General features: G+C 34.9%; 1 protein-coding gene across 1 annotated transcript in view; it reads right to left on the bottom strand.

Annotated features, from left to right (window-relative positions):
• Nucleotides 1-25,200, bottom strand: part of INTU (inturned planar cell polarity protein) — an 83,573-nt gene that overhangs the window by 40,516 nt on the left and 17,857 nt on the right. Inside the window, exons 3-7 of the mRNA XM_003264640.3 lie at nt 24,840-24,925; nt 17,960-18,163; nt 12,410-12,528; nt 7,285-7,374; nt 2,819-2,896 (exon numbers count right to left, since the gene is read on the bottom strand). Of these exons, the coding sequence (XP_003264688.1) occupies nt 2,819-2,896; nt 7,285-7,374; nt 12,410-12,528; nt 17,960-18,163; nt 24,840-24,925 (577 nt within the window). The remainder of the gene's footprint in view (nt 1-2,818; nt 2,897-7,284; nt 7,375-12,409; nt 12,529-17,959; nt 18,164-24,839; nt 24,926-25,200) is intronic.

The raw sequence follows: 25,200 nt of genomic DNA on the forward strand, positions 1-25,200 counted from the left end.
GACTTTGCAATAGAACAGATCTGGCTTATCACAGCTCTTTCTAGGTAGCTATCACAGGCAAATCACCTAACCTTTCTCTAACTTTGGTTTCCAACTCTGTAAAAATAGGGTTAATACAATCTAGCTCACGTGCAGAATGCCTAGAACATAACAAGCATAAGTTCTTATTATGCTTATTATTTACTGGTAAACAGTAAGTACATACTAAGCATAAGTTATTTCCTCCCCTCTTTACTACTGAAGGTATAACATCAAAGAACTCAAAAAACAAAATGACAGAAAAAACTGAAATACTTGGTTTTAGCCATATAAAAGTAACACAGCATTGACTGCAAGCATTTATTGGAACAGCTCACTGAATGACAAAATAGCAGGTACATATGCTATTGGCATATCAAAATAATATTTGCTGATTCATCCAACAAATATTTGAGTGACTACTACATTCCAGGCACTATTCTCATTGCTGGAGGTATGGCAGTAAAAATATCAAGACAAAAGACAATGAGCTCCCATGAAGCTTATGTTCTAATGGAGAAAGACAGCAAATGAACAAACAGTAAAAAACATGAATTCCTATAAAGGACTATGCAGAAAATAGCACAATGTGAATGAGTGGTGTGACAGGTTGGCTATTTTAGGTTGAATGGCTAGAGAAGAATCTCTGAGAAAGGGCATTTGAGCTGATATTCCAATGTCAGAAAGATCCAGCAAGAAGAAAAAGTACAAAAGCCCTGGGCTGGGGAAAAGCTTTGCCAGGGTGTTTGCAATACAGTGCAGAGGAGGCACGCGTGGTTTGATATCTCAAGTCAGAGGGGTAGGTAGGAGCCAGATAATAATGTAGAAAGATCATGCTAATTGCTATATGAAAATTAGTTCAAGTGGCAAGAATGAAGGGAAGGAGACCAGTTAGGAGGCTACTGTAGTGTGTGAGAGATAGCAGTGGCTGGACAGGGCAATAGTAAAGATAAAGAGAAATGTACAGATTGGAGATTTTGAAGACAGACTGATCACGACTTGCTGATGAATTAGTTGGGAATGGTGAAGGAAATTGTTATAGCTTTAATTTGGTCACAACACTAAACTGTTAGTATATAGTCAGCTTTCTGTGGCTCATAGAGAATTAACCAGCTCACAACTTTAAAAAGATAATTAAGTCTCTACACTTTTTGGTCTTTTTGTAATTTTTCACAGTTGGCCCTTAATATCTTTCATAATCAGAAAAAAAGTTGTTATAAAAAATTATTACAAAATGTCTATTAATAACATCCTGGATTCACTGTGCTTCTTGGTTTTAAGAACTCAATGGATCTTCACATTTATTATTGTAGTTTGCTCTTTAAATTCTCACTTGAAGTAGAAGAGTTAAATTTGCTGCCATCAAAAAGATACTTCCACTATCAATGGAAGATAAATTTCAAGATGAAAGAGAAATTAAGTCCCTCTGTCCCCAGTCTACTCTAATGGAATTTGTAGGACAACTCCAATGGACTATTTTCATGTATGAAACTCATTGCAAAAATTTAATCTTTGATAATCTCCGGTTTTATGAAAACAGAAAGCTTCAATTAGGGCAAAATATGGCAAAGTTTGCTTCTGTTGAGTAAACTTAAAACAGGCAGTTCATAACCACATTCTTACTCTTCATTGGTTAAAAATTTCCTTATTAGTAAAAGGTAAAAGCACTATTTATGGATGCCCAGCTCTTTGTAGCTCACTCATTTGGAAAACGTTGGTAAGCAAGCAGGTTTGACAGGGATGTACCTCCTCAGCGGTTCCTCTAGAGAACACTGCAAACTAGATAATTTTCCCAGATGACAGAATCACAGAAAATTCCTTCATGATACTATGAGAACAATGAGAACAAAGATCCACTATAGATAAACAGAGAGCTGATATCACTGTGGTTTGGAAAAATGTATAAACTGCCTTTAGATTTTTGTATTGATATACTCCTAAGGCTTTAAACATAAAGATACCATTTTAGCCCTCAGCAATACAAGAACAAAAGTCACTAACAGAAAAATCGATTTCCCATACCCAATTTCATGCGTTCAAATGTTAAATGTTACCTCAAATTTCTGCCTTCCAATCAAGAAGGTTAAAAAAGCAAGAAGCAGAAAAATATGCATAATAGCATATTTTTATTAAAAAGGGAGTATGTATATTTTTATTGTATAGAAAATATATGGAAGGACACAAACAAAACCAGTCAATACCATCTCTACTGTATGTCTTTTTAAATAATAGTGCATAAATTTTTTACTAAAGTAATTGTTTTGAGAAAGAAGCATATTTCAGGATAGTGAATTTGATGGTCTTATAAGCAAAGAAAAACACAAAAATGTATTTTAAGTCTTTCTCTTGTCTGTATCTGTTATGAAGAAATACTCTTACATTTGCCCCTACAGAAATATATCAAAACACGACACAGTTGTGGTTATATCACTAATTCACTAAGAAATTTCACTAAAGTCATATATGAGACCAAAAAGAAGAAAAAAAAAAGGAAATGAATCAAATGAAAAACTGTCTACTGTTGTAACATAAAAGCCAGTAATAAAAGAGGAGAAAATAAGAAGAGGAAGGAGAAAAAGAAGGAGGTGGAGGAATAAGGAAAGAGAAAGGGGGAAGGAAGAGGAGGGGAAGGAAGAGGAGGAGAAGGAAGAAGGAGGAGGAGGAAGAGGAGGAGGAAAGAGGGGAGGAGGAGAAAAGGAGACAAATAACTAACCTGTCAAGCAAGAAATGGTCTTAAATGCAAAAGGTGACTTAGAATCACATAATTAAAACTTGAGATTCAATTTGAAGAAGTACTTACCTATCTAAAGAACCATACATAAATTTTAAGGTTTGGATGACATTTTCTATCATGTTCCTTAGCCGAGGAAGAGGAACTCTAAAAAAGAAAAATTACATGTATTAATTTACAACATAATCAAATGACATTTATTAAAAAACAAATCTTAAAAAAAAAAAAAACAAAAAAAAAAAAAAAAAAAAAAAAAAAAAAAAAAAAAAAAAAAAAAAAAATAAAATGATATCCAAAATATAGATCAATCCATCCATAAGAAAATTTTCACAAAAAAAAAAAAAAAAAAAAAAAAAAAAAAAAAAAAAAAAAAAAAAAAAAAAAAAAAAAAAAAAAAAAAAAAAAAAAAAAAAAAAAAAAAAAAAAAAAAAAAAAAAAAAAAAAAAAAAAAAAAAGCGGAAATACATATAAAACTGAACTGATTTTACACATACAAAATATCGATGGATAAAGTTATGTTGTAAACATTAAATAAAGCTGATAATCAGACTCGTGGCAAAAAAAAAAAAAAAAAAAAAAAAAAAAAAAAAAAAAAAAAAAAAAAAAAAAAAAAAAAAAAAAAAAAAAAAAAAAAAAAAAAAAAAAACTCTGAGTAAAGCTGTATAAAACGGTCGCTTTCGGTGACCATTGATCACTTTATTCTAGATTTAGTTCCAGCATGAATCTAACAGGGATTTTATAATACCATTTATTTGTAAATCATGTAACTCTCTCTAAAGTTCAGTTTCTTCATCTGTAAAATGAGGCCAATAGTCACCAAGCCCTTCTCAGATTGATTCTGAGGATTAAATAAAATTAATGCAAACAAACTAGTTTTTACAAGACCTGGGCCCATAAAAAGACATGCTAAATTCTTGACACTTTTTAGTATTACCCACATATCAAATGGGCCTCCAAATCCTGTGACAAAAACACACTCTTAATTGAAATGGAGAATGGGAAGAAAGTAGGAGAAAGGAAATAAAGAAATGGACTTATATTTTCTCATTGAAGCCTTGTAAGAATTTTATAAGGTAGCTCTTATTATTCCCATTATACAAATGAGTAAACAGAAGTCCAAGAAATTACATAATTTCTGCAAGGGTAGAAAGGGAGTAGAGCCTGCCGGTGAGCACTCATCTTCTTAGACCCAAAGTTATTCTCCCACTACCCCACACCGTCCTCCTGGTTAGGTTTCCACTATTCACTGCAGCCATCACGGGAATGTGATCTTCCCATCTGAAAACACATGTCCCTCGATCATGTGCCCCACCCTAAATTCTGTGGGACAGCACTTTTCTCACCCTGCTTATAAAAGGCATAGAGGTGAGGAGGGAAACACGCAGTCTATGGCACTGAGATTGATGAGGAGAAAATCCCAGGGCTGTGAGTTCAATTACAAAGCACGTGCAAAATGTTGGTGATACGAAGACATGTAAGTTGACACTGAAGAGGTGCTTATGCGTGATCTCTCAATACTCTATTTCCAAGTTTGAATAAATGAGAATAATACTACCTATCTTTTAGTTATGTGATATGAGATAGAAGAGGGAAAATAATCTGGAACAGAGGGTTGGTGTGAGCATTTAAGAGAAGGGTAAAGAGATGGCTCAAGCTTACTTTTCACTGGAAGCTCAGGAAAGAGAATAAAGGGGATCTTCAAATTAATTCTAACTTATCAAGCCAAGTTCTTTAGAATAGGAATGACATAAATATTTAGGGAAGATGGCCTCCCTTCCCCCACCCTGATTAATAAAGATTGAGAAATTGGCTAGAGCATCCCTCATGTGGCACAACCTTGGTCCAGAGCTCAGCAGTGACAGTCCTTTGTTGGCTTCAGGATACAACCTCACCTGGAAACTGTCTCTGCCTAGCTGATTCGGCTGGTGTCATCAGAGTGTGGTTGAACAGCCTTTGCTCAGTTCCTTATCCAGGTCTGCCTTTCCTCCCTCTAACTGCCTATGCTACCTTTATCTTACCACTGTATTTTCTTTCTTCTCTTTTGCCTTTTGGGCTGCTACAAAAGTCCTAAAGAGACATGTTTTACTCTGCTGCTACATCCTAAATCATCTCATTCTGGATGTTCTCCAATCCTTGTAAACCCATAATTTATTTCTTTTCTTTTTTTTTTTTTTTGAGACTGTCTTGCTCTGTCACCCAGGCTGGAGTACAGTGGCAGCATCACAGCTAACTGCAACCTCTGCCTCCAAGGCCCAAGCAATCCTCCTACCTCAGCCTCCCAAGTAGCTGAGACTACAGGTGCATGACACCATGCCTGGCTAATTTTTGTATTTTCTGTAGAGACGGGGTTTCACCATGTTACCTAGGCTGGTCTTGAACTCCTGAGCTCAAGCAATCCGTCAGCCTTGGCCTCCCAAAGTGCTAGGATTACAGGTGTGAGCCACTGCCTGGCTGTAGACCCATACTTTCTAAACAACTCCTTTGTTCCTCATAATCCAAACCCAAAGGACAGTCTCTGAGAAGGGTTCAGTATCCTATTTTAGACAGAAAAACACACATTTTTCTCTTGTGTGGCTGGTTAAAGAGTGCCCTCATCTAGTATATGTCACATTGCCATTATCCCCCCATGTTAAAAGATTTGAACCCCACATTTATGGTAGATTATATTTCTTTCTGTCCAAAATTAAAGTTACCTTCAAAACATAATCATTTTGATATTTTTCACTGTAGCCATCTTTGGAATTCCTGTTTGTGATGGTAAAATAGGTCCACAAATTCTTTGATACTCTTCCCCTCAAGAAGTGAGGCTTAATTCCTCTCCCCATGAGTGTGGGCTGAGCTTAGTAACTCAATTCTAACAAACAGAATGGTGGAAATGACAAATATTGTGGAAATGGCAGTGTATCACTTCTAAGGCTAAGCCACAAAAGGTCTTGTAGCATCCCCCTTTCCGTCTTTCGGCTCGCCACTTTGGAGGAAGCCAGTTGACATGTTATGAGGATACCCAAGCAGCTACATGGAGAGGTCCATGTGGCAAGAAACTGACAATGGCCATGTGTGTAAGCCACTTTGGAAGCAGATTCTCCAGCTCCAGTTAAAGCTTTCAGATAAGCCCATCCCTGGCCAACACTGGACTGTAACCTCAAGAAAAGACCTTGAGGCAGAACTACCTGCTAGGTTACTCCTGGATTCCTGAACCACGAAAACACCTTTCTGTTAATAAATGTTTACTATTTAAGTTTAAATTACCCCTATGTTTTTGGGAACAATTTGTTACACAGCAATAAAAAATGAATACACTGCTATATAATGAAGGAAATCCGGTTAACAAATTCATTAGTAATAAAAAATAGTCATATTCACATTCATATTGGCTAGATAATGCATCTTTCTGGTACATCTTTTTCTTTCCTGGGAAGCTTGAAGCAACATCAAGAGAAAATTTATCTCAATTGGTATTCTCTGAAGTTGTATCCATCACATATTATAGTATTTATTTTGATATTTGATTCCTATTTTGTAGACCATATGCTATGATTCTACAGACCAAAGGAGAAAACTAAAGTGTGTTTAATTACTTAATAAAAGTTGTCTGAATACCTTTTAAAGTAGGCAAAAGTCTAAATTACAAGTTTTAAAAACCATTGAACAGGAATGTAACACTATTATAATAGTAGTTAAGTCCATCTCTTTAGGGCCATTCTCCATACTTGTAGTCTATTTCTCCCTTAGTTTTCAATGTCCTATGACATTAGGCAATCAATGTTGTAGAAAGAATTCAGACAGACCCTCATTCAATTTCCAATCCTGCCTCTTGCTGATTATGTGAGCTTTGGCAAGTTACTGAACCCTCTTTTGATTTTACTTTCCTCATATGTAAAATGGAGCCAATAATCACTAAGTATGTCTGGAAGTGATTTTGAAGATTAAATGAGTTTAATAAATGTAAAGTACCTAATACAGTCCCTGGAGCACAAGGTCAGTTTATTATAATGTCAATCCTGCTTTTACCTCCAACTATTAAAATAATGTATACTTCAAAATACTCACAAAAAAGTTAAGAGGGAGACCATGATAATATAAGATGTACCATTAGAGAAGTCACTTTAGAGTTACATATACCTTATTTTGTCAAAGATGCTCAACATCAGGGCAAAATACCCTTCTGCTGACCCTTAATTCTCCAAAACCTCCAACAGTAAAAAATTGTAAGTGTGCAAAATCCAAATCACAATATTGTCAAAAATTTAAGCAGAGGCACAGTTCATCTCTCAGCCACCTCTCTACTGACCACAAAAGAAGCAAGTGTATTGACAGCCCCAACCTTACTGATTGGCCCAGCTGAGGCTTCATGGCACCTTTCTGCATTATTCATACCAAACGAACACAGGTAACTATTTTACTAGTGCAATAGATCTTTAAACTGTAAAACTGTTCAAGGAGTTTGTCTTTTGACAAAAATGTAATAATTTTAACAAAACAAAAGTTAACATTATTTTGAAATGATCTTAAGGTAAGCAAGAACCTCAACTTACTCTTCAGCAGGCAGGCCAATTAGCAACAACTTGTCAGATTCTTTCCAATAAGCCACATGAATTTGTTTTCCATTTAAAAGGAGGGATGAGCTAAGAAACAATAAATTCAAAATAAGGTTAGAGTATCTTTAAATGTCATAAAATTGTAAGTATAATTCATAAAAGATTGCATATGGTATGATTTAAGAACTACATACTTAATAAGTAGATTTCTTTTCATATATCTGTCACACAAAAAACGCAAGGAATTATATGACAGTAAAAATATACTCCAACATATTAAAAAAAAAACAAAACAGAAAACTGTAGGTCACGCTGGGCGTGGTGGCTCACACCTATGATCCCAGCACTTTGGGAGACCAAGGCAGATGGATCTCTTGAGGTCAGGAGTTCGAGAACAGCCTGGCCAACATGGCAAAACTCTGTCTCTACTAAAATTACAAAAGACAGCCTGGTGGGCTGGTGCATGCCTGTGATCCCGGCTACTCGGGAGGCTGAGGTACGAGAAGTGCTTGAACCCGGGAGGCGGAGGTTGCAGTGAGCCAAGATTGTGCCACTGCACTCCAGCCTAGGTGACACAGTGAGACTCTATCTCAAAAAAAGAAAAAAGAAAACTCTAGGCCAAACAAAAGTAGACCCATTATAGAAAAAAAAAAAAAAAGTTGAAATTCTCTTGCTAACATTAAGTGACTAAATATAATTTTTTTTCCCAAAAGAAAGCTTCAAAACTGGGTGCAGTGGATCATACCTATAATCCCAGCACTTAAGGGAAGCTAAAGTGGGAAGATCACTTGAGCCCAGGAGTTTGAGACCAGCCTGGGGAACAAAGTAAGATCCCATCTCTTAAAAAAAGAAAAAAATTAGCTGGGCGTAGTGGAGTGGTCCTGTAGTCCCTAGCTACCTGGGGTGGGGACTGAGATGGGAAGATCACTTGAGGCTGGGAGGTCAAGGCTGCGGTGAGCCATGCTTGCACCAATGCACTCCAGCATGGGTGACAAAGCGAGGCCCTGTCTCAAAAACAAAACAAAACAAAACAAAAAAAAGAGAAAGCTTCATCTCAGTTGGTTAACAAATATTTTGTGACTGCCTATTTATGAAGATGATTTGCTAAAGAAAGGAAGATGTAGTCCCAGCTGAGATGACAATCAGTATGGGACACGAATATATAAACAAGTAACCAAAATGTAAGTCAGATTTAAATGTGTTCTCAAGGAAACTTTTGGGGTGATGAATGTATTCACTGTGTTGATAGTTTCAGGGTATACACCTATGTGAAGACTAATCAAATTATACATTTTACATATGTTCAGTTTACTTCATTATACTTCAGTGAAGTTTTAAAAATTTAAATATGTTCTAAAAAGATATAATAATGAACTATGATAATATAGAGAACTTAAGTGTGTGGAATTTAAAATATAAATTATAAAATGAATTTTTCCACACAGAACATTGCTTTTGCCCTTAATACTTTTAGAAATGCATACACTTTTAGACAAATATCAGCCTCTTGTAGTATACTAATATTACTATAGTTTAAAAAGTGTTTATGCAACAAAAGATACACACATTGCTAAGGAACCCCTAAAATAATTTTCATATTTATTACCTTCTCAGAAAAGTTTTTCTAGCTGTATTTACTGCTTTCCACATTTAACCCGTATCTCATGGTTAATAACAAAATCTAAATATTAGGTAAAATAACATCTATTCTTTACAGTAGAAAAAATAAAGGCAAAAAAAAAAAAAAAAAGCAGCACCGCATAGAGAAACTTAAATTTTCTTTCTAATAAGACTGAAAAGGAGGAATGCACCTCCTTATGCTAAATGAAATGCACCTCCTTATACTAAATGAAAGAAGCCAGTCACAAAGAGCCACACATTAAATGATTCCATTCATATGTAATATCCAGAACAGGGTTATCTATAGGAATGGAAAGTAGATTAGCAGTTGCCCAGGGGTTGGGCTGGTTGAGCTAAAGGGTATAGGGTTTCTTTCTGAGGTGAGAAAAATGTTTTAAAATTGACTTTGATGAGGATTGCGCATATCTGTGAATACACCAAAAAGCATTTACTTGTACACTTTAAAATTTATTTATTTGTATATATTTAGGGGGTACAAGTACAGTTTTAATAGATGGATGCTGTATGGTGGTGAAGTCTGGACTTTTAGTGTAACCATCACCTGAGGAGTGTACATTGTATCCATTAAGTAGTTTCTCATTTCTGACTCCTCTCTCGCCCTTCAAAATCTCCAGTGTCTGTTATTTTACACTCTACATATGTGTGTATACATTATATAGCCCCCACTTATAAGTGAGAATATATAATATCTGACTTTCTGTTTGAGTTGTTTCACTTAAGATAATGGCCTCCAGTTCTATCTACATTGCTGCAAATGACATGATTTCATTCTCTGTTATTTATTCCATTTATTTATTTAATTTATTCCATTTATTTATTTGTTCTTTTTTATTCCATCGTATATACATACACCACATTTTCTTTATCCAGTCATCTGTTGATGGATGCTTAGATTGATTCCATTATCTTTGCTATTGTGAATAGCACTCATAAATATATGAGTGCAGGTATCTTTTTGATATAATGATTTCTTATCCTTTGGGTATATACCCAGTCATGGGGTTACTGGATCAAATTGTAGTTCTATTTTTAGTTTTTTGAGAAATATCCATACTGTTTTCTGTAGAGGTTGTACTCATTTACAATTCCACCAGCACTGTATAAGCATTCCCTTTTCTCTGCATCCTCACCAGCATCTGTTATTTTTTGACCTTTTAATAATAGCCATTCTGACTGGTGTAAGATGTTATCTCATTGTGCTTTTAATTTGCATTTCTCTGATGATTAGTGATGAGCATTTTTTTCATATGCATGTTATCCATTTGTATGTCTTCTTTTAAAAAGTGTCTGTTCATGTCCTTTGCCCACTTTTTAATGGGGTTATTTGTTGTTTTCTTGTTGAGTTGTCTGAGTTCCTTATACAGATTCTGGATATTAGTTGGTGGATGTGCAATTTGAAAATATTTTCTCTCATTCTGCAAGCTATCTATTGACTCTGGACTATTTCTTTTGCTGTGTAGAAACTTTCCAGTTTAATTAAGTCCTACTTATCTATTTTTTGGTTTTGTTGCATTTGCTTTTGAGGTCTTACTAATGAATTATTTGCCTAGGCCAATGTCCAGAAGAGTGTTTCCTAGTTTTCTTCTAGCAATTTTATAGTGTCAGGCATTACACTTAAGTCTTTAATCTAACTTGAGTTCATTTTTGTATATGGTGAGAGATGGGTTCAGTTTCATTCTTTTGCATATGGCTATCCAACTTTCCCAGCACCATTTATTGAATAGGGTGTGCTTTCTCCAGTGTATATTTTTGTCAACTCTGTCAAAGATCAATTGGCTATAGACAGGTGGCTTTATTTCTGTGTTCTCTATTCTGTTCCATTGATCTGTGTGTCTATTTTTATACCAGTACCATGGTGTTTTGGGTTACTATAGCCTTGTAGTATAATTTGAAGTCAGGTGATGTGATGCCTCCAAGTTTTGTTCTTTTTGCTGAGGACTGCTTTGGCTATTCAGGCTCTTTTTTGTTTCCATACCAATTTTAGGATTACACATGCACTTCAGATGGGTGAATTGTATCACTTATGTACTATATCTCAATAAAGATTTTTAAAAAATAAAAAGAGGCCTGTAATATGCTTTTATGAACCCAAATTTATAAACTAAATAGAGCCTCCAGTACTACTGTATTGAAAATAAACAAACAGTTTGTATATACACTATATTAAAGTCACATAGTTAAACATGACTTTTAATTAGTTAAAACATAAAATTCTTCTTTCTATTACCTTGTAGATTCTACCTCTTTTAAAATCATAGAAATGTCATTTCTACCTGAATATGGGGGAAAAAAGTTAAAGCCTAGAAAATCCAACTTGATATTTTCTCAGTATTATGGAGGCTGTTGAAATTTGAGATAAAATTTCTTTGTAAAGTCTAAAATTGTTGAAATACTAAGGAAGAAAAATTGTTTATAATTCTTAGATTTCTTTTATGAAAAAAAAAAAAACACAAAACCTAAAAGCTTTGAGCCTCTTCCTCACATAAATTAACTATGGCATTTCAACATCAGGGCTTAATAAATCAATGGAATGGGTATTTGACTCTATAACTGACTATATTAAGAGTTCGAAATATAAAATTGTTTGACATCAATTTTGCTCATCCATCATTGAGTAACTACGCTGATGATGAATGCATCTATCCTATTTGTCTATTTTTGGTTTTGCTGCATTTGCTTTTGAGGTCTTAGTCATGAATTATTTGCCTAAGCCAATGTCCAGAAGCATTTTTCCTAGGTTTTCCTCTAGCATTTTTAAAGTGTCAAGTCTTACTTTTAAGCCTTTAACCTAAATCAAGTTAGATTAAAGGGACAAATGGGAGCTAAATAATGTGTACACATGGACATAGAGTGTGGAATAACAGACATTGGAGATTTTGAAGGGTGGAAGGGTAGGAAAATTCACAGATTATGAATAGCCCTCCTAAAGAACATTCTGTATTTTTCTATCATTGTTGTAAGAACAGAATATGTCCTAACTATATGACCAATTTTGGTGTTCAGTCATTCTTGCCAATTCTGTTTGCCACAAAGGTATTGCCTAGGAAGTTAACAATCAAGACAGAAACATGAAAAAGCTGAGATTCATAATAATGCCATGCTTAAAAGATACACCTTCATGAAAGAATAATAAATATAGGCCCAACTGTTATTTAAAATGTGCCAAAACACCCAGATCTACAGCTGTGTTGAGAATCTACACTTCAAATAGATGACTGGTAGAAATAACTTAGATGAAGCAAAAATCTGCAGACATTCTTCAGAGCTCGCTATCTACAATGTATAGATATATGCGTGTATATACATACATTATAGACTGTAATGTATATAATACATACATTATAGACTATAATGTATATAATACATACATTGTAGATACAAGTATATTTGTATACCAGATACTTGTCTTAGCATTTTATTTGTCAGGGTGAAATAAAAGAACTTGAAAAAAACAGAATTAAAGCTAAATAAAAATTATTACCTAGTAACTTGTGTCCCAGTTACGTTTTCCAGCATGTCACAGAGTGTGAGAAAAATCCCTCTCACACTTTTAAGTTTCTGAGATGCTTCAGACATTGGATAATGATAAAGAATTTCCTGCTGTTAAATGAAACAAATGATCAAACCACCCAATTTTCCAACCATTATCTTTGTCAGGGCAAGTTCAAACTTTGCATTAAGAAAAGAACAAAAAATGAATCCTTTCAGCTTCAGTGGGAGTTTTGTTCAAACATAAGGGGAGAACTATGCTTGGAATTTTAACACATTAACTAGCATGTAAAATACTACATTGGAAAATAAGTTAGAGACTGCCAAAATTAGTCATAATAACAAATAATATACTAAGTAGGATACTGATTAATTTAAACTACAATTCATTTAAAACAGTTTTAAACTTTAATCTCTTTAATAATAATTTATAATACTAATATTTTATTATACTTTGTTAATACTATACAGTTATTCTCATCCCCTGTGGTTACATAGCTACACAGGTACCACAAGTAACTATTAGGAGTCTTTAAATTTAATTACTTTTATATTATTTTTTAAAAGACAGTATTCAACATTTTTGGTGAAATCATTAAATCCAAGCCAAGACAGCAATTAAACTTACAAAGTGAGAATACAGAACTAAATTATAAAATAGATAATAAGAAAAAAGTGTCACAATATTATAAAATCTTATTTGTCAAATTAGAGACACTGTGTATACCACAAACTAATCTGAATTCAAACTTTAAATGAGCATATTTTATTTTAAATCATGGAAATACTAGACGTACAAGATAATTCACAAAATGCCTTATATTTTTCTATTTTCAAGAAGAGCATGTCCCAGGAAACAGATAGTTTTTACGAAATAAAATGACAAACTTCAAAGTCAGGATGTGCATTGTGCTAATACTTTCATACAAAGAGATGAAGCATTCTGTATCTCATTTTTTGTTGTTACTTAAAGCAACATTTATTTCTCTCACAAGGAAAATTAAAAGCAGGCAAAATGAAAATGTTAAGATAGGAACCATGAAGAATTCAGTGGCTTCCAGTTGCCCTGTTTAATGACTGTATCCATAAATATTAATATTGCCACTATTGAAAAGCCAAACTCCTTAAATAGTATCATATATTTTCTCTGGTTCTCCATCTCTCTAAAGAGTATTATATATCTTGCTGTGGTCTCGCTATACAATAAATAGTTACATGATATGGTCTCCATGTCTTGCCAACTTTTACATTATGACAAATATAAATAAATTGGAGACATCTGCTTTTTATACTTAGTAAGCACATTCAATATATGCAAATTGCTATAGAATATGCTGGCCAAATACACTCTGCCTAACAACTAAAATTTTATTGCAGTAATTCTAGTGTAAAAAAGTTATAAAACATTATTTTATATCTAGAAATTAAGTTAAATATCAGTTAAGATCTTCTGTTTTCTACTTAATATATTTAAATCTTGGCCAATAAATAATTTTATTACATTTAGCCAAAACACCATACACTACTTTAAACAAAAAAAAAACCCATATACTCTTTGAATAGTTTTTCAAAATCTCCAAGCTTACGGTCTTTACATTTTGAAATCTTGTAGCCTGAAGAAGATAAGCTTTTATTAAATATGTAACTCACAGAAAACAAAATGACCTTATGACATTTTGTTATAAATTAAGCCATACCAGTTAAAAAAGGTCATTTGAGAAGGTCTCTATTCCAGTAATAAAAGCCACACTGTTAAAGACCTGGCAAGCTCTACGGTTCCGAACCAATTTAATTAGCTGTATTTTTAAGCACTTATTAGTAGCATGCATTTGCAGCAGCTTCCACTCTTTCAATGAGAATAAAAGCCTCTCTTAATTACAATGTTGATACAGGGCTGGCAACAGACAGAAACCTGTTCTTTTGAGAAACATCTACACACTTTCCCATGGAAAGAAAGGCAAGGATCACAAAAGGTCCTAGCAGTATCTTACTCCAAAATGACTTAGAAAGATTCAGGATGTTATCATCCTGGAAATTTGTTGTATGTTTTATATAACAAATGCTTAAATATTTCATTTGTTTTAAAAATATAAAGGATCAGTACTACACACAAAAAATTAGAATTATTAACTCTAGGTCTGTATGTATTTTTCAGAACACAGAAAATAACAAAAATGTGTCTAAGTAAATTCCTTCTTTGCCATTTTGATTATTCACTAAATTTTGATATATGAAGCAACACAAGGAAATGCATCCTTTTGGATAAAATAGTGTTAGCATTGAGAATACAGACTGGAAGGATTTCAAAAAGAAAGAGATACAGATTAGTTAAAAACATTTTAAATCTCACTTCTGTTCAAAGCATTATGTTTGACTAGATGCTCTGAGAGACCCTTGCGCTGTAAAACCAGATCCATGGCCAGAACATACTTGTCAAATTGCTGACATGCAAGAAGAAGCAGAGAGGTTTCCAAGGAAAACCTTCCAATCTCCTCCATTATTGCAGAGCAAGTTAGGGCCTCTGCTGGGAGTGTTGAGTGGTGGGCAGAAAGACAGAAGCAGGGCTGTCCTGAGGGCTGATTCCCACGACAGCTTCCGTCAGGACACTGAGTACTGGGCTAGGAACAAGGTAGGTGAGCTGAGCCTAGTACCACTGTGTTAAGCCCATACCCTCAAGTAAGGCTGAAACATCCTAGGTCAGTGGCAAAAGCAGAAGAAACAAATTATCTCTGGAGGAGAGCATCCCCTCATTAGAACGACAAGACTCCCAAAGATAACATCAAGCAATAAGTTTAGTCAAAGATCCCCAAGGACATAAGAAGGCAAGCCATTACAAGTGAGAATCCTCTCAGGACTAGAGCTAGTAGAATGGGCAGATATAGAATAGAGTCTACAAGTATAGAGTCACAAAGACGAGCAAGCAACAAGAGACTACCAGGAATATCACGGCAGATTTGAAATGCTGATTAAACACTTTTCAGAAACTTCTAAAAATAAATACATAATTGTTTAAATAGAAAACACAATGGAGAGATTAAACAACAGTTTGGGCACAGGAGTAAGAAGCTGAACAAACACTAGAAAAGGCACATTCCTTACAAAGGAATGATAGACTGACAGATTTCTTAACAGCAATAATGGAGGTCAAAAGACAAAGGGATACTATCTTCAAATAGATTAGAGAAAATAACTATCTACTTAGGTGTCACAAGCAATCCCATGTATTCACTTGATCTTCTTCCTGGCCACACAAGAAGGCTACATTTCTTAACTTCCTTGCATATGGATAGACCATGTGACTAATTCTACCCAATGGAACATGAGCAGAAATGATGTTACTTCTTTCAAGTCAGGTCTCCAAAATGTCCCATGTGATACAGCCTGCCTTCTCTCTTCTCTCATTGGCCAGCTAGATGCAAAGGATCTAACAGAGGACTCCTAAGCCCTTGGGAATAATAGGAACACTAGAAGAAAGGCTAGAGTCACTGAGCCACATGACCAGGAATAGTTAAATGAAATGAGATCTAAACTTTCATCATGTTAAGCCACTGAGACATTAGGATTGTTTGTTATAGCAAGTAGCCTACCCAGATGAATACAATCTAGAATTATCAAGCTACCTTTCAGGAAGGGGTAAAAGAAGACATCATCAGATAAATAACAACAAAAAGAATTGATCACCAACACACTTTCACTAAAAAGAAATGTTTAAAATATATGTTTTAGAAAGAAAATAATGATCCAATAAGGGCAGTTTCCAATGTAAGAGGATGGTGAGTAAAGAAAAAATAAGGCACAATTGTAAATTTAAACTAGGTACAGCTGTATGAAATATATAATATTTATATTAAAAACAAACATATAAATATATATAATATATAATTATATTTATAAATTTTATAATATATCATTTATGTATTGTATAATATATACTTAATTTATAAATTTTATGGTGTATAAAATGTAATAATAATAAGTAGTAGTAGTATAATTATAGATGATGGAGAAAAGAGATAGCACTAAAATATTGATGACAATAGCACGAGTAAAGGAAGGGTAACTGAAGCTAAGGTGTATTAAAGGCTTTGAATTATTTGAAAAGGGGTTAAAATAGTGTTTCACTTTAGAATCTGTTAAGACAAATATCATGATAAAATTTTAAGTGTAATCATTTAAAAAACAGAAAGAGTATATAGCAAGAATAACGATACAAGCAACGAAAAAATAGTTAAGAAAAATATCACAGAAAAAGCAGTTCCAGTAGAAATTTTTAAAGAAGATAGCAGAAATGAATTCAAATATATCAGTAATCTCTATAAATGGACTCACTGAGTTCGTCTGTTAGAAGACAGACACTGCCAGATTGGAAATAGGCTGTGTGTAAAAGATATGTCAAATACATAAGGACACAGACTGAGAAAAAGAAAGAAAAAAAATTCAAATACTTACAAAATAAAGCTCTATGATATTAAATATTATTTTTAAAACGTTAATGTTAAAAAAGGACTTTAAGACAGAAACAAACTAGGGTGGAGAGGATCATATCATGATGTCAAAAAGTTCAGTTTTCTCCAGGAAGATTTAATAATTCTAAACATTAATGCACCTAACAAAATTGTCTCAAAATATATAAAGCATAAGTATTTAGAACTGGAGGGAAAAATGGACAAATCCTCATCGGAGGGGGAGATTTCTATATCTTTCTTAATTATGAATAGGCAAAGCAGACAAGAAACCTTTTATAATAAAAGATAAAACTTGAACAAAACAACAGCCTCAAAACATTGATGTTGAAAGGTAACCTGGTATCAAAGAAAGTGCATAGAATTTGGAAACATCTCAGCTTAAATAGAAATTGTCAGTTACTAGCTATGTGAACTTAAACATTTTACTTATCTTTACTAGGATTATTTCCTTTACCTGCAAATAAAAATACCCAGTATCTGATATTATGCTAGACAAAAAGTAGGTATTCAATAAACATTGAAAATGAATTTTAAAAAAATAAGTAAAACATAAAAACTATTTACAACCTATGTAAGAAAGTTAATGCTACATCCCCCTGCATTAAAAGCTATTAATAGCAGGAGGGGATTGATTATAACAGGGCACAGAGGAAATTTTTTGAGGTGATAAAAATGTCCCATATCATGATTGTGATACTGGTTACAAAAGTGTAATATATTTGTGAAAACTCATCAAATTGTACACTTAAAACTGTTGAATTTTATTATGTATAAGTAATACTTCAATGAAACACATCAAAAAAACCTAAAAAGACCTTAGCTTCTAAGTTAAAAGATATTGCAACGATACCTTCCTCTTTTTTCTTTTCCTACAGAAATAACTGAATAATTTGTTTTCATTTTAAAAACATTTGTGGTATGAAATATTCATATCTATAACAGAGTATTAGATACACAATTTTAAAGAACAACAGTTAATTCATTTTTGTCTCTTCCTTAAATCAAATATACTCACTATTTACTGGGAATACGATAAAAGGTCCTTACTTTTTCCTTGGACTTTTGAGGACACTCACCTCTTCCTTTGAGGTTTCTGAGTCGAACTGTAGCGTGAGATACATAATGATATGAGGAGTGTTTAGGCTGCTCTGCTGGATACCTTCAACCTCTTCTCCCCAGAGAAGCTTGACTAAATCACTTGTGTTCGACTGTGTCTTTTTCTGTCTTGGTTGGGATGTCTCCTTTTTCACAGCGTATGCATTTTCAAATGTCAGTTTCACCTTTAAAAATTAAAACAACGTGTTGACTTTTCAACAAGGGAATATCAGCTGCAGTTTTCACAATGAAGGATCTGTGCATGTACATACACCCAGGTATGTACAGTATATATAAATCATCCTAGAGTGAGGGCTCCTGATGGCTGGGGCTGTGTATCCTATTTATATTTGTATCTTCGGCTCCTAGGAGAGTGTCTGATACATATTACCACAAATATTTATTGAATAAGAATGTATAATGTTCTGTATAAAAATTCATTTAATTAAACATAATCATTGTAGTCTAAATTGCTGACCATAAAAATAAGAAAGGCCACCAAAAACCAGAAATTAGTATGATCTGATAGTGCAAAAAGAGTAACACCACAATATGAATGCTGACAGCACTGGCTCATCTGGGAAGACAGAAGGAAGAGATTCAGCATTAAGAGTGACTTCACACAACCAAAGTTAACTCCCCTTCCAAATAAGGTGGTATTTCAAATATTCTTCTCTCAGACATTCTTTCTGGTTCTTTAAAACAAAGGCCAAGGAGAGTAAACGCTATCAACATGCTGGATCTTAGACCAACATGGCTCTAAGAAGATTATCAATTTTATCAAGACAGTTTTAATTTCATGGCCTGATGTCAAGATTGGTAAGAGCCCAGAATGTGGCCATTTTCCACAAGTATGGAAAGGTAGCCTCCACTTCTCAATTACCTAATAGTTCTGATACTGGTCTGTGGCCTGGGGGTTGGGGACCCCTGGTGTAAGAGGATGCCCTTATTCTTAGGAGGTACATGCCAAAGTACTTAGGGATGAAGTATTAAAATTACCTATCCTTGGAAAAGGAAATATTTGTCTAGATACCAACTGGTCAAAGATAACTCGTTCATTTCAAAGAAGCACCAAAATTGGATAGCCACACATAGAAGAATGAAACTCTGTCTCTCATCGTATACAAAAATTAACTTAAGATGGATTAAAGACTTAAATCTAAGACCTGAAACCATAGCAATTCCAGAAGAAAATGTACTCTTTGGACACTGGCATAGGTAAAGAATTTATGACTAAGACTCCAAAAGCAAATGCAACAAAAATGAAAATAAATAAATGGGACCTAATTAAACTAAAAAGCTTTTGCACAGCAAAAGAAATAATCAACAGAGTAAACAACCTACAGGATGGGAGAAAATAGTTGCAAACTATGCATCTGACAAAAAACTAATATTCAGAATCTCTAAAGAACTCTAATCAGCAAGAAAAAAGTAATCTCATTAAAAAGTGGGCCAATGACTTGAATACACATTTCTCAAAAGAAGATATACAAATGGTCAACAAACATGAAAAAATGCTCAACATGACTAATCATCAGGGAAATGCAAGTTAAAATAAAATGAGGTACCTACCACCTTACCCCAACCAGAATGGACATTATTAAAAAGTCAAAAAACAATAGATGGAGCAGACGTGGTGAAAAGGGAACGCTTATGCCCTGCTGGTGGGAATGTAAATTAGTACAACCTCTATGGAAAACAGTATGAAGACTTCTAAAAGAACTAAAAGCAGATCTATTATTAGATCCAGCAACCCCACTACTGGGTATCTACCCCAAATTCCTTTATCTGAGCATGAGGATTTAGGAGTACCCAAAAGAAAGTATATGGGAGCCTCTGGTGGTGTTCCCTGGAAATTTGAGAACTCTGGGGAATTCCTGAGTACAGACTTTGTGACACATAGATGGGAGCTCTGAAGATTGTCCCCTGGCATTGGGCTTTAGGAAGGAGCTCTGAGTGGAGATGTGTGAGTGGTACAGACGGGGAGAAATCAGATCAGAGGGAGCATGAGATGAGTCACATCCTAGGGAAGCAGGTGTCACAGAGATGAAGCTGGAGTGTCTATGAGAGTTGTGCATAAGCAGTGGTGATGAGAAAGTGGGTCCTCAGAGAAAGAAACACAGCTCAGAACAGGGAAGGCATCTTTCCCAGTTGAGATTCTTATGGGTGGAGAGGTCAAAAGATGGGATGCAACCTACCAAAAATAAAAAAAAGGGAAATTTTTAAATCTACCAAAAATAGACTTAAAAATTCACCAATTTTCTTCAGGCAGCAGCAACAACCTCAAATTTAAGATTGGTTTGCTATGCTTGGTGAAAAACAACATACTTGAAAACTACTGTTATACTTGGCAAACAACATCATTTCTTTTCTGTGGTGCAAGGACTTTTTTGTCTCACCACAACAAAAACTCAAACAAAAACACACACCACCGAACCATCCATTAAAATTCCTTAAGGAACTATTTCAGCCATTATTCTTCTGATTTAAGTAAAGTTGGCTCCATAATATAAATACAATTATACTTTAAAAAGACATTTTTAAAAGCTTACATGTTAAGTAGCTACAAATGTCAGGAAATCTGGTTGCTTTGATAAAATGGTAAGGGGTGAGACAGATAATCAAATTAACAGTTAAGTGCTATTTTGAAAAACGAGTTGATATACATAAATATTAGGGATATTATGTGTTTTAAAGGGAAAAACTTTTATTAAATGATACTTAATGTAAGTGAGTTTACATGAAGCTTCTTATAAAGGGTTTTCTCTTATTACTCGGTGAGACTTTAACCTGGTGCAAGGTTCAGGATCCTTCGTGTCCTATGTCCCTCTTCTTTGTGAGGTTTGCCCAGCCTTTCCTCAGACCCAAGGACGCATTCTCTATGACTCATCACTTCCAAAGTCTTGTCGCTTTGTCTTTTCTTTCTACTTCAGTCTTTAGCCCATCCTATTTAAAAAGCAATGTCTCTTCCAAACAAAGAAATCGTCTACCAAACAAAGAAATCCTCTGATTTCCCTTTAGCTACCATCCTCTTCTCAGACAGGACCTGGGGAAGCTGTCAGAATCTGCAGCAGCTGTGGAAGCTGACCAGTCTCTCACCTCTGCTTCAGTCTGCACCATCTCTCCCATCATCTACACTACTTTCTGCATGTCTCGTCTTTTCCCTGTTGGCTAACAGCTGGCAGATGCTTTCAATACTCCTTAGTCAAAATTCTGAGGGAATCGAGTCTGACTGGCTCAGCAGATTATCTCTCCTCCATCCTCTTCTCTTCTTGGGCCACCTCACTGAGTGACTCAAGACAAAACTTGGAAGGCTTCTTGGACTTCTCTCTCTCCTGTAGAAAGTATTGTCCTCTTTTCTTCCTCTCTATCTTAAATCTAATCTCCTCCTCCTCTATCCTGGTCAATAAAGGCTCACGCCTTTATCATCTCTCTTTTGGACTTCTGCAAACCCAACCACCTGGTTTCCTGACCTCCCATCTTGCATATGCCTCCCCCATCCAGAGTGATATATTCCTAAAATGCAAATTTGATTTGCATGTAAGTCCTGCACTTTAAAATGTTGATATAAATGGTTACTTCTGGGTTCTGAGAATAGATTTACAAATATTTAAAAAATTTTACTAGTTTGTTTTCTAATTTTTCCACAGTATATGTATAATTTCTGTGTAACAAGGAAATAATAAAAATTAAAACATTCCACTCAAGAATCATCTCCTTTAAGAAGGCTTTGGCCCCTCCTTTAGGCCTAAGAACTACCTGAGAGAGAAGAGTCCAAGACTAATAATCTTCAGGCTGTTCTCCTAGAAAAGGAATTAGGTTCCTCCAAAGCTCTAACAAAGCCAGATATGGCCCAGTACTAAATGAAATCAGTCTTGGTCATCTGCAAAATTTGGACCCAAGCTCCCGGATAAAGATGGGAGGAGACGATGTACTACATGCATGATTATGTACCTGTTAAATAAATGAGAGCACAGAGCTGCAGAAATGGATCAGGGTCACAAAAGTCAGCAATTAGATGGGTATTTGCACCTTTGTTCTTGTTATTTAAAATTTCAAAAAGCTCTTTTTTAAATCAACATTTTATTTTAGAAATTTTAAAACTACAGAAAAGTTGTAAGAAGAGAACCATGATTGCTCATAATGCCACATCTAATGGCACTATTGTTCACATTTTGTCACATTTGCTTCATTTTGTCTCTTCTCTCTGGTCTTCCTTTCCTTTCCTTCCATACTCCTCCCTTCTCTATATGTATTTTTTAAGTTTCTTGGCTGAACCTGCAAATTATTTGCAGGTATTTTAATACATTGTCCCTAAGTACTTCAGCAGGTATCTCCTAAGGACAAGGGCATCTTCTTACACCAGGGGTCCTCAACCCCCAGGCCACGGACAGGTACCAGAACCATTAGGAACCAGGTGGCATAGCAGGAGGCGAGTGGTCAGTGAGCAAAGCTTCATCCATATTTATAGCCACTCCCCATCATTCACATTATTGCCTGAGCTCTACCTCCTGTCAGATCAGTGGTGACATTAGATTCTCCCAGGAGCACAAAACCTGTTGTGAACTGCGCATGTGGGGGATCTAGGTTGTGCACTCCTTATGATAATCTAATGCGTGATAATCTGTCACTGTCTCCTGTCACTCCCAGATGGGACCATCTAGCTGCAGGAAAGCAAGCTCAGGGCTCCCACTGATTCTACATTATGGTGAGTTGTATAATTATTTCATACTAATAGAAATCGTGTATACAATAAATGTATACCTGACTCCTCTTGCGTGTTTAACAAGGATGGGTTAATTGTGGATGGAACTGGTCCAAAGTATTTAAATCCTAATTTCTTTCTCTCCCTTTTTCTTCTGCTAAGTGTGCACAGTTGAATTTGCAAAAGTTAATTAAATATAAGTATAATGTGGTTCTGCTGTAAACATAACTTTTCATATTTTTGAAGAAAGAATAGACATGATTGAACTCTGGCAATACTGGAAGCACACCTGCAACCAACATAGGCAAGAAAAGGGGATCCCTCACTCAGGGATAATGCTCGACTTGGAGGAAGCTGACTCACTTGTTAAAATACTGCAGTTCTTCACCACTAATCAATAAGTAGCTGCTGTCTGAGCACCCTGAAGTACCCTAGTACCCTCCCTTGGACCTCCCCACATCTAGTGACTAAAGTGGGTAACAGCACAACCTACTCTAGCACCATGGCTGGCTGATGTCCCCCTGATTGTTACTATTTCAAACACCACCCCATCTCCGTCTACATCTCGCTATCCATTCCTAGGCATTGCTGGTCTCAGCTACCATAGTTATCCCAGCACTTCCATTTTACATTTCCAAAGATAGCTAAATTTACAGAGCATCTGTGTGTGTGTGTGTGCATGCGCACACAAACGTGCATACAAAGTATGTTTAAAACAAATAAATGGGCATTAGGGAAATCTTGTTTCCCAGAAAATAAGGAATTTCATCATGTGCCTTATTATTTCAGAATCTCAAATCAGATGCAACTGAGATTCTGATTTATCAGGGATTCTATTCTTCAACCTGACCAATCCAAAAACGACTTCATCCTCTCACTGCCTGATGGGTCCTCTGTCCCACCAGTCTCCAACCTTTTTGGCACCAGGGCCTGGTTTCATGCAAGACTATTTTTCCACAGACCAGGGTTGGGGGATGGTTTCGGGATGATTCAAGCACATTACATTTATTGTGCACTTTATTTCTACTATTATTATAATACATTGTAATATATAATGGAATAATTATACAACTCACCATAATGTAGAATCAGTGAAAACCCTGAATTTGTTTTCCTGCAACTAGATGGTCCCATCTGGGGGTGATGGGAGACAGTGACAAATCATCAGGCATTAGATTCTCATAAGGAGCATACAACCTAGATCCCTTCCTTACATGCACAGATCATAATAGGGTTCGTGCTCCTAGGAGAATCTAATGCCACCCCTGATCTAACAGGAGGTGGAGCTCAGACACTAATGTGAGCAATGGGGAGCAGCTGTAAATACAGATGAAGCTTTGCTCATTGCCCACTGCTTACTTCCTGCTGTGGAGTCCAGTTCCCAACAGGCCACGAACCACTACCAGTCCATGGCCCAGGGTTTGAGGACCCCTGCTCTAACCCATATAAAGCATATCATCTTCCCTATTCCCCCAAAAAGAGAACGCTAATTCCTGATGCTATCTAGAACAGAGTATTCATGGTATACTCTGCTACCAAAAGGTATAGCACTTGCAAAATACCCCTAATAACTGAAAAACATCATCTACGATACACAATGTCAATGTTTAGGGTATCGAAATGATTTTTTATAAAATAAATTTATTTCTATCTACAAGGATTGAAAAATAATTCGTTAAGTAGCCAAACAAAAGTCCAGGAGAAAAGCTTAATTAAATAACAAAAAAAAATCAAGAAACTTGTATGATTTGTTTTTAAAATAAAATCACATTGGAAAAAAAAAACATTATAGCAACAGTGATCTTAGTAAGTCAGAGAACAGAAAACTCCATGACTATTTAAAACAACTCTTCTAGGAACTAGATTGTCACAAGCATATATGGTAGTTATAATGGCAAGTTTGCAATTATGTATGTTTTCATTACTGTTGCTGTTACTGCTTTATGTAGAATTTTACTTGTAGATATTTTTCTCTCTTTTTAGAATAATCTCCAAAAGCTAATAGTATTAGCAAGAGCTAAATTTTCTTAAATAGGCAAGTATCAGTGTAACTCATCCATTATACATGATACTTTTCAGAAGCTTAAAAAGGAAAATAGTGCACAATATATTTATTTTATGTAACATCATAAAATATAGAAAAAGAATGTCTATACCTGCATAGGTCCAGGAATGCAAGACAGAACTCTCTCAATGTTTTCAGTAGTAACATCAACATCATTCACAGCAACAAGGACATCACCTGAAACCAGAATAACAATAAAAGATAGTTTTATGAATATCTAAAAACCATAGAGGTCTAGAATTGGAACATTAAACAGCTACTCTGACCTCCTCAAAGTACAGTGAGAAATGTGGTACAGACAAGCAGAAACTTGTCCAAGTTTATACAGCTTACTGGTGGCAGGGCTAATCTCCTAACTTTACTCTTCTTGATCTATAATACTGCCCATTATTGCACCATAAATAATACAACCTATGAATATTTAAAAAAATAAATATTTTTATTCTTGATAC

The sequence above is a fragment of the Nomascus leucogenys genome, chromosome 7b (assembly GCF_006542625.1).
Source record: "Nomascus leucogenys isolate Asia chromosome 7b, Asia_NLE_v1, whole genome shotgun sequence".
NCBI classification, from domain to species: Eukaryota; Metazoa; Chordata; class Mammalia; order Primates; family Hylobatidae; genus Nomascus; species Nomascus leucogenys.